The sequence below is a fragment of the Phascolarctos cinereus genome, unplaced genomic scaffold, assembly GCF_003287225.1.
Source record: "Phascolarctos cinereus isolate Bilbo 61053 unplaced genomic scaffold, phaCin_HiC Scaffold_3;HRSCAF=262, whole genome shotgun sequence".
Taxonomy (NCBI): Eukaryota; Metazoa; Chordata; class Mammalia; order Diprotodontia; family Phascolarctidae; genus Phascolarctos; species Phascolarctos cinereus.
In genome coordinates this window covers 83,938,277-83,949,381 of record NW_027555736.1, presented here as the reverse complement: position 1 = coordinate 83,949,381, position 11,105 = coordinate 83,938,277, and the positions used below count along the sequence as shown (strand labels likewise).

At 38.5% G+C, this 11,105-nt stretch overlaps 1 protein-coding gene across 1 annotated transcript in view; it reads right to left on the bottom strand.

The window, feature by feature from the left end:
* Positions 1 to 1,026: 1,026 nt before the first annotated feature.
* The window catches only part of CPXM2 (carboxypeptidase X, M14 family member 2), a 219,216-nt gene continuing 209,137 nt past the window's right edge, over positions 1,027 to 11,105 (bottom strand). The window contains exon 14 of the mRNA XM_020964119.2: positions 1,027 to 5,124. Within this exon, the coding sequence (XP_020819778.1) occupies positions 4,871 to 5,124 (254 nt within the window). The 3' untranslated portion in view covers positions 1,027 to 4,870. The remainder of the gene's footprint in view (positions 5,125 to 11,105) is intronic.

Here is an 11,105-nt window from a genome sequence, read left to right as displayed (position 1 = left end):
ACTATTTGTAATTGTTAATTATTATTAACAGAACTAAAAACTACAACACTGCTTAGTGATTGGTAGAAAAAAGTGACAAGACAGTGAAGAATGATAAAATACAAATACAGATATTTTCACTAGCAAAAAAAGTCCAAAATAGAACCAGGAAATTAAAATGTAAGTTTATGATCACCAAAGGCAAAAAAAAAAGAAAAGAAAAGAAATGTTATAGAACATTGGCCCTTGAAGAAGCCTTAGAAATCATCTAGAATAGGGGTTCTTAACTTTCTTTGTGTCATGGACCCTTTGGGCAATAGTCTATGGACCCCTGCTCAGGATAATGTTTTTAAATGCATAAAATACATAGGATTGCAAAGGAAATAAATTATGTTTTTAGATGGTTAACAAATAAGCTCACGGACCCCATCTGATCTATGCCAACAAGTGTTTCTTAAGCATATACTAACTGAAGATAGAGAATGAAAAAAAAAAATTCCTGTCTTCAAGGTGTTTACATTCTACTTCCTGTGTGACCATGGGCAAGGTGCTTAACTTTTCTAGGCTTCAGTTTCTTGATGTGTAAAAAGAGGCTGTAGGACTAGATAACCTCTGAGCTAGATCCTTCTCCCATGAGATCCTAAGCATAAGCATGAAGCATGAGCTGTCTTAAGGTAGCAGAAACTCTCAGGGCCAGGGTTCTGTGAGACCTGGTATTTGACATAGTGTGAACAGGATTTCTGTGAGAAAGTGTCATTCTATCTGTCCCTCTAAAATGCTGCATGTGAAAGAATGCATATACAAATTTGAATTAAATATGACAATTTTCACTATTAAAATAGGCCCAATTTCCTCTATTTTGTTCCAAAATTTCCCCAACTTCTCTTTATCCTTGGGGTAACTTCATCAGCAAATCATCCTTTATGGGTTTTGTCACTTTATTTCAAGCGAAAGGATTCTGAGGCCAAATTGGTGTGCAGGAAGGTGCCCCAGAAATACTCTGGGAATGAACAACTCCCCTAAGACATTAAAAACAACAGGGGCTGATCAGCTGCTTTACTGCTTTATTGTCTATTTTCATAAATTCTTTGTGCAACATTTTGTCCCGATTTCTGACAGCCAAGTTTATGAAATGAATACCTATGATTCTTTTCCTTTCTCAAAACAGTTAAAAAAACCCAACAGATCTCAAAGTTAGCTGCAGAGCTCTCAGAGGTTTTTTTGTGTGTGTGTGTGTGATTGTTGTTGTATTTGTTTGTTTTAATTATTTCTGGAAATCCTGGGATATAGGTAGGAGACTGTCTTCATATGTTAGGGAATAGTGATTTAGACAAAGATCTTAAATATTCATGAAGACCATGGAAAAAGGTGGCACTGGGGTTCCTGAATCACCGCCACATGGTTCAGCTATAAAGATCAATCTCAGCAAATAGAACTTACTCAATTATTATTAATTTTAAATATCTAGTCCTATTGGGCTGTGGTCACATAGAAACAGACATGGTTCCTTGAGGAACTGAAAATCCCCAATTAACTTGGGCTGGTATTGTTAATCTACTTTGTAAAAGATTTAAGAAGACAACTTCTCCATTCAAAAGAAAAGAAAAGGAAACAGACAAATGCAACTTCAGTCTGTTAGCTATAATTCTGGGCCCCAGTACTCTATCCTTAAATTTAAAAGACACTTTGCTTCATAATTCTGTATTGTGGTGGATAGAAAGCTGGCCTGGAAACCAGGAAGACCTGGGCTCAAGTCCTGATTCTGGCATAATTGTCTGTGTGATATTGGGCAAAATCACTTAAATCTCAATGTTTCATGTAATTCTGCAGAGAAAGTGTAGACTTGCATTAGTAAAGGCCATTTCCTCACATAGCAATTCCCTATACCAAATGAAACCACAGATCTAGTCCTTATCCCGATCCTCATCCCTTATTCTCTAAATCCAGATGTAATTTAAATAAAGTAATACTCATATTAACTGATTTTACAAAGACACCTAAGTAAGCGGCTTTACTGATGGTTGCTGGTCAAATTGGCATATCCCATTTCCTCCACTGCTGTATGCAAAGTAAATGAATTGTGCATTCCCCTGATCAGAGGCTTAATCACACAAACACAAAGGAAAAAGGCAATTCTCCAAAGGAGCAATGCCTGGGCTAATTTGCCATATTATACTGTCTCTTTTCAAACATCTTTCAGCATAAAAAGATGGTCACACTAAGAACAGAAATTCTATGAAGCCCTGATATTTAACAAGAAAAATAAATATGAGGGGATAGAGTTGATTTTGTGATATAACTTGAATTACTGGTCTAACTGGAAAAATACCAAGAAAAATGGTAGCAAGAAAAAAAAAATCAGTCAACCATTTGGAAGCTTATCTCTAGTTACGCAAACAATAGACTGTTAAAATGAAGAATTCTTACGTGGAGAGAAAGCCAGTAAATGGATTCCAGTGATTGCTTCTCTTTCTTCCTATATGAAATTGCATTTTTTTAAAACTTGTAAGGAATCTGAAAAACAACATCTTTTCAGGAAATATATGGAAAGGATAAGATCTAGGGTGGCCATGTATGCCTTTCATTTTGAACACTGAAAAACAGTGATAGAATTGACTCTATGAATATGCTGCATTATCCATCTCAAGGCCTTTGCTCATGTCCTTTCAAATGGATTGAACTCTTCTCTCTTTGTTCCACTCTTCCCATATCTGTTGAAATTCTACCTATCCTATAGGGCTAAACTGAAATTTGACCTCCTCAGAAAAGTCTCACTTGATTGCCCCAGCCAAAAGCAATCTTTCCCTGTTTCCACCTAGGATATCACTTGGTTATGCACTTATTATAGATCATTTTGTATTATAGTTATTTGCATACACAAAATACACACCTTAACTCCACAATATAATGTGACCTATATTGATGGCAAGATTTATATTTTACTTCTCATTTTGCATCTAGTATAGTGCCCTGTATGCAGTGGGTATTTAATAAATTTATTATTTTGTGATGCTGAAGCTGGTGGATAATCATGTAAGACAAATAGGTCAAGACTTAGGTGATCTTACCAGACAACCTAAGGGCTAGTGCCCATTTCTGAGTCTGTGACTGATGAGTCTCTAGTTAAAGAACCCCAATGACAACAGTGATGTGACTGCTATAGCTGTCTTACTGACGAGTGTCAGAACTACTGATAGGGAATCAACTGGAGGGAGTTCTCAGCTAAATTCCTTGGAATGGCAAAAGATGGTTATAATTCTTAAGGGCCATCTCAGCCCATAAAGTATTGTCATTCCACATCTGGAAAGAAAGGCAAAATGCTATCAGGAAATGCTTTCAGAATACTGCCTCAACCACGGCCTCTCAAGGGGAGGTGAGGAGAGGTAGGCCGTGCATGTGTATCTTTGAGGGAGGCAAGCTTTTCTCCTATAAGGTTGATCTTTAGCAAAATCCTATGATTAGAGAATTTACAGTGACCCAGAATTTATGTCTGATACTTTTAAAGGGAATAAGCATAGAGAACTCACAATTTTCTTTTTCCCCCTCTCTTTCCAGGTCAGCAGGCTATCAGCACTATTTAAAAAGAAAGTAGGGAGAAATGTTCTCCTATAGTTAGCCAACTTCTTCAAACTGATCCATAGAATACTTTTCCAGGCAATCTCTCATTAATTTCAATGGCACATGCCTAATTTGGTGGGTAAGGCCTTTCATACACTAAAGCTGACTCTCTGGGCTTATGTTAGGTCAGTTTTGCTATTTGCATTTCTGTAAAGGGAAATGAGTATAGCTGAGGAGTGAGGGGTCTCGATGCCACTCATTTTTTAGGTCTTGTAAAGAGTCCTACTAGGCCAAGAAATGGAAACTGACTGAAAGCATTACTTCTCTACAGGAAAGCTGATGCCACTGATCCTGTGTTGAAGGATGGGGCACAGTGATTATCCAGGGTACTGACCTAACAGCTTATGCAGAGTAATCCTCTGTAGAAGATGAATATAACAAACTCCTCAGAAAGTCTATTGCCAGACCATTAATGTAGGATTATTTCTAGCACAGTTCTCATTGTGACACCCGTCTTTCCTTTTATATAAAAGTTTTCTTGTTGAGAAAAAACAAACAAACAAACAAACACTACATTAATTGGAGGAGGCCCCCTCATAGCTCAGGGTGCATTTCTTATTGTTTACAGAATGTAGGGTTTATTTGATGTGGCTTGGAATGTCAAAGAATTAATGAGGTTCTATCTGTTAGGATGCCCACCAGCATCTTAAGCAGCAACAGTAATAATAGCCAAGCCATGGGCTAGTGGAGTACAGAGTAAAAAGAGATGTGTTTGGAGTAAGAGAACCTGAGTTCAAATTCTGGATCTGCTATGTACTACTGGTGTGACCTTGGGCAAGTTGCTTAATTCCTCTGGTGTCCTCATTGGTAAAATGAGGAGGTTGGAACAGATAACCTTGACGGTCCCTTCTAGATCTAAATCTATAATCCTGTCCTTTTAACTGTGCACATTTCTGAGCTGACATGGAATTCCTGCTGTCATATAAACAAAAAATGTTTCTTCCCCCTTCCCATCCTCACCCCCATTTAGGAAGGTGATCTTAAAACTAACTTTGCTGGTTTGTTTTTTTATAAGCCGAAGCCAACGTGTCCATGTCTATCAATTGATCTTACCTTGCTACACTCAGCCTAAACAATTCATATAAAGACCACAAAATGGGAAATATTCTGAGCCTTGAGCTCTGTGTTCTGGGACTTTTCTCACAATACACACATACTAACTGTCATGTCTTGAATTGAAAAAATAATAATAACAATGAGCATGTTGGCTATGTAGCAACTAATACAATTGGTTTTGACTCAAACAGGACTTATAAACCCATGTGTCAGGCATTTATCTTCTTTGACGCCTTTGCCTGGCTCTCAGCTTCAAGCGCCTGACTGGTAGACTGATGGGCTGCTTTCCAAATTTCTCCATGATCTCTTTTATCCTTGCAAGGTTGGTCTTGCTGATTGTAAAGTCACACCGAGTAGCTCCCATGTCATAACCCACGGCACAGTTCTTGGTTGAAGAGGTAAAGCCTTCTGCTCTGGCAGTGACTACATATTCTCCAGGATTTAGGAGACGCCAATAATCCCCATCGTTGGCTGTTAAAGAGAAAAAAAATGCAAGAAAAATGAAATGAGAGTACTTCTCTCCTAACTCAAGTGCTGACACACTCCTTTTAAGACGAGTCATCTAGCCAAAGACATGCTTCCAGGCAGCATTTGGCTAGTGCAGCTTTGCAATAAATTTGAGGAGCTCACATTTTTCATATTTGGAAGCTCCATTAATGGTCCTAACTGGAAGAATGATTTTAGGCTTTTAATTTTAGATTTTTATAAATACCTATAGCCCCAAGTCACACCTATGGAAAAGTCACCACAAACATATCTCCTCCTTCATGGAATGACTGAGCCATTCATTATGGAAATGGAACTTCCAAATACTAGATGGGGAAAACAAAATGCCATCCTGAAAAGTCATTATTACTTTGCTTTCCTGGTCTTTCACAGCACAACTACAAGAAAAAAAAATGTGATTAAAAAAAACATACTTCATTTTTGAAATAGAATGAAAAGGAATAGTACAAGTTGAGGCTAAATAGGCCTTGGAGTGAAGCTGGAATATATTTCTATTTTCCATGTACCAGGGGCCAAGGTAAACTTGACTCAGGCTTGTTGAGCTTCACATGTATTATAGCTGCCCTTTTGGCTGGCATGGGGATCTGAATAGAGCTCTTTTTAGGCAGAAGGTAGTCATAAGAATGAAGAACTTGGGATCAATAAATACTGGTTTCAGAACCCTGGCCTAAAGTGCCTCTTGCCATTATATCTCCCTTTGGTTGTAGCACTGAATTAGGGCACTGAGCACCTACTGCAATGCCCCAGGCACTGTGAAGGAAACAGAAGCAGCTAAGACATGGTCCCTATCTCCAAAGAGCCCACAGCTCAGCTGAGAAGAAAGGCTGGCACAGGAAGCAAGATAGTTTTAAGTCCTAAACTGTGTGTGACAGAATATAAGTGTTAGAGTAATCAGGTAATAGTGGAGTTGGAACTTAAATAGAGTCTTAAAAGATGCAGAGACAGAGTGAAGGGGATGGGTATTCTAGGTGAAGGGCAACAGCAAGAATGAAGGTCCAGGGCTACAGGATTAGAGGCCTGGCATCTTTTCTTGGGTAATGAGGAGACTAGTCTGATTAGAAGAGGACTTTTGTGAGTAATGAGAAATAAAGTTGGATAAGTAGGGCAGAGCCAGATTATAACGGGTTCTGAAGACTTTGGGGAAGAGTTAGGATTTGATGTACAGGATGGAGGGAGCCATGCGAGGCTTCAGGGTGGAGGAATAGCTTGATGAAAGCAGTGTTTGTTCATATAAATATAGTCTGGTGGTGGTAATACAGGATGAATTGCAGGGAGAAAAGTCTAAAATTAGGGAGACTGTTGCAATAGTCCAGGCATGATGAGATAAGGCCCAGGATAAGAGTAGTAGAAATGGAGGGAAACCAATAGAAGGGAGAAATACCAGAAAGGAAAAAAAAAATTACAGAATTTAGTGACTGACTAGATGTGTGATGGGGTAGAAGGGGTTGCAGGAATTGGGTATGTTTCATCTGGAGTAGAGAAGGCTCAAGTAACCATGATAGCTGTGTTCATAAATTGGAAGGACTCTCACGAGGAGGAGTACTAATATTGTTCCATTTGACCCCAGAGGGCAGAACCAGAAACAACTGGTAGAGGCTGTAAAGTAGACAATTTAGGCTTGGTATCAGGATAATTTTTCTAATAATTAGAATTTTCTAAAAGTATAATGGGTTACCTCCAGAAGTGGCAGGTTTTTCCTTCCTTGGAGCTCTGCTAAGCAAAGACTAGATGACCATGCATCAGATACATTACAGTGGAGATTCCTTTAATGTATGGTATGGACTAAATGGTGGTTGAGATCCCTTCTAACTCAAACCCTGTGATTCTGTGAGTCCCAGATGACACCAATTTTTAAGAGTCTGGGTTACTGAGAGAATGACTATAGCAGTAACAGAGGCAGGGAAGGGGGGAAGGAGGAGCTGCCTGAGAGAGAAACTGATGACTTCAGTTTTGGACAGGTTCTTCAGGTGATAAGTGATATACACAAGTGGAAATGTACAGGAGGCAGCTGGATATATAAGACTGTAGTTTAGGTGAGAGAAAAGAAATGGATATATGTCATATGCTTAAGAGGAAGTGGCATCAGAAAAATTAAGCTGCATATTGTTGTTCTCCTCCTCATCCCATAGATCTCTTTGCTATAACTATCCTAGAAATGAAAGGGTGGTTTCATTTTATTTGGATATGATTTCTTTAGAGTATAGAACTTTCAGGGGAGAAAATTCCCTCTACAAGTTCAGATGGATAACTATTTTGCAAGAGTTGGTGGGTTGAGAAAGCCTTTAGGGGCATAGAGGAACTCTGTCTGAATTAGCAGAAAATCTAAAATATGACATTGAAAGAAAGACTCGATTGCCTTCAAGTGCTGCATATCTTATACACTGACATCTGAGCATGTATTACTAAGTAAAATGTGGCAAATTCATGAAAAATTATAATACGACCCAGGCCTGAATTTCCGTGCTATATCATAAACATGACACTAACGCGACATGCCACTAATTTTGAACTTTTTTTATATTAGCAGCTCACATTTATAAAGTATTTTACAGCTGACAAAGGGATTTCCTCAAAAGAACTATATGAAGTAGGCAAAGACATTTTAAGTATTATTATCCTCATTTTACAGAGATGGCTTTACTGAAGAGTTTTGTATATTGCTCCTGAACTATTACATGGCTCCAAATTACTATAGTCCACAGCAATGCATTTTTTTCTTTCCTGCATTTATTCCTCAGTGCCTATAAGCAATAGACTTAAAATCCTATTTATTTTGGGGGAAAGAGAGAAAGAATCCAGAATTCAAATGGAGAATAATATAATAATAACTATAACAAGCCTATATTAATAGAAATGCGGTATCACTCTAAAAAAGCTTGTTATAGAGAGCAAACATTGACATTCTCTGGGCTTTCAATAATGGTTTCTAATGCCTTAGATATGTTTTGAAGGGGAGATGTTTAACAGAAGCAGTTAGACAAAATGTTCTATTCAGAAGACTAACCTGACTATAAATTGAAACCCTGCCTAATCTGAGCATATGTACAATTCTAGGCCTCCAAAGGCTGTGTCAATGGACTCTGAATTTGGGCTGGTGCTTCCAAGCAAGAAAGACTTCAAATGCAGGCTGCAAGTCAGATGTTGCCAATATTCAATGGGCTGTGTCCATCACATAAGGACTAGCCTAGGGGCAGTAGGGTGGTACAATAGATAGAATGCTGGGCCTGCAGTCAAGAAGAGGAACTCTTCCTGAGTTCAGATATGACTCTCAGACACTTAACAGTTGTGTGACCCTGGGTAAATCACTTAACCCTGTTTACCTCAGTTCCCTCGACTGTAAAATGAGCTGGAAAAGGAAATGGCAAACCACTGTAGTATCTTTGCCAAGAAAACGCCAAGTGGGGTCATGAAGAGTCAGACATGACTAAAACGACTGAACAACAAAGTTAGATTCAGAGAGGTACAGCCCCAGAAAGTGTGACACCAGGTTTTATTGTTTTATTTTACTAGTAGGGGTGTGAGGAAGTTGGGTGATGTATCTGTATTAGAAGAAGGGTCTATACTAACAGAATCACAGCTCCTTTGGAGGTCTGCAGTACACCCAGTAGTCCAATACACTCAAATACAGAAATAAATGTCTTTGGTCAGTTTCTTAAGACTTTACCTGATTTCTCACTTAGGTGAAAATATAAGGTTTTCACACATATTAAAAGTCACACCAAAGCCATTCTGAGGATTTGATATGAGAATTAAATTCTAACTGGCCATTATCTCCCCACCAGAGAGGTAAAGGCCATGAATTATGGTTTTGCCTTCTAGGTTAGGTGTTTATAGGAATCAGCAGGTCTGCACTGTGTGTGAAAAACATCATGCCTAGAAAATCTTACTAAGAAAATTTCCACGTGTGGAAGAAACTGTATAAGCCAAAGTCAGAAACAAAAAATAGGAACAACAAAGGAATCAGACCTAACCGAAACCCCAGGAAGCAGCTCTGGATGTGGCATTCTTATAAGAGTGTTCTGAATCCCTTATTCCTAGTGCCAATGCACTGCAAGACTAGCCAGTCACAACAAGATTTTAATGTGAATATATCAACCAATCGAGTCATTATGCACTCGTCAGCTATTACCATCAGAAGCTCCACAGGTACGTGATCGGAAGAGGGAAAGGGGGTGGGGGGGATGATGAAAGAAATCAAACTCATTCTGTATGGGGAAAGGCACCCTCCAAATCCTTTTGGCAAAGATTAATTATTATAGTGAGAGCCATCTGCAGAGTACTACCCTTCTAAAAGGAACTTGTCTAAGTTAAAATATATGGAAGCTAAGCTAATTCATCAAATCTTTGAAACTCACGCGTCCATAGTCTTTCACATTCCCAGACATGCTGCTTTCAGGATCTATGATTTTACTGCTGTGGACAGCTCCCTTCCCCACAACTCCAGATGTATATTATGACAGTTTACACATTAGCAGGTAGTTTTCATGAGATGTGTTACCAACCTTCTAGTGATCAGCCTCCTTAAACTTAACTAGGCAGGTCTTCATGTGGCCAAACATATAATTTTTTTTTTGAGTACATAGTCAATGCTTTTCCCAACTTAATAGGATCTGCCAAAGTTAGTACATAGGATTAATAATTTACAAAGTGCTCTTGATCTATTGTCTCATCATTGGGGTGGGAGGAGTGGGAATCACATCACTAACGTGGGAAACAAGGGTAGAATGGAACATCTCATTGTTTCACGTGAAAATGAAATTCTTTTGTTTTCATTTTCTCATTCCTAGAAAATGGCTTTTTTCCATCCCTCATCATCACAGGTGATAGGTAGTGTGATAGAAAGAGAATTGCCCTGATATTAAGAAGTCTAGGATTTAAGTCCTAAAGATTCATTTTACTATGGGATTGTGGGCAAGTTGCTTCATCTTTCTTAGCCTCAGTTTCTTCATCTGTCAAATAGGAATAATGATTAATAATAATAACCATAATAAGCATTTATAAAGTGATTTAAGGTTTGCAAAGTGCTTTACATATGTTATCTCATTTAATCATCATAACAGTGGGTGCTATTGGTATCTCCATTATACAAATGAGGAAACTGAGGCAAACAGTGGTTAACTGACATACTCAGGGTCATAGGGCTAGTAAATGTCTGAGGCAGGGTTAGAACTTGGGTCTCTCTCTCTCTCTCTCTCTCTCTCTTCTCTGTCTCTCTCTTTCTCTATTTCTCTCTCTCTCTCCTTTCCTCCCCCTCTCTTTCTCTCCTTTCTCATATATATATATACATATATATGTATACATATATATATATATATGTATACATATATATATGTATATATATACACATACAGGTGTGTGTGTATGTATGTATGCACACATACACATGGGACAACTAGGTGGTACAGTGGATCTTCATAAGTTCAAATCTGGCCTTAGACACTTACTAGCTATTTGACCCTGGACAAGTTGCTTAACCCTGTTTGCCTCAGCTCTTCACCTATAAAATGGGCTGGAGAAAGAAATGACAAATCACTCCACTCTCTTTGCCAAGAAAAACCCAAAATGGGGTCGTGAAGAGTCAGACATGTCTGACTGAACAAGTACACACACAACACAAACACAATACCTTGACTACCTATAACCTACTTTGCCACCATAAAGCACTATGCAATGGTGGTAACCATACTATGGTTATTATTAGTACTACTACTATTATCAACTAGTTCAGCTAACCCAAGAAGTATGCTACATTTTCAACTGATACTTTTCTCTGCACTAACATGGGATCACAGGACCATAGTTCTGGAACTAGAAGAGACATCAGAGACCATATTGCCCAACCTTCTCATATTCCAAATGACCAAACTGAGCCTTGAGGAATTCTCCCAAGTTTACATGGGAAGTAAAAATCAGAAGAGGGATTTGAACTCAAGGCCTCTGACTCC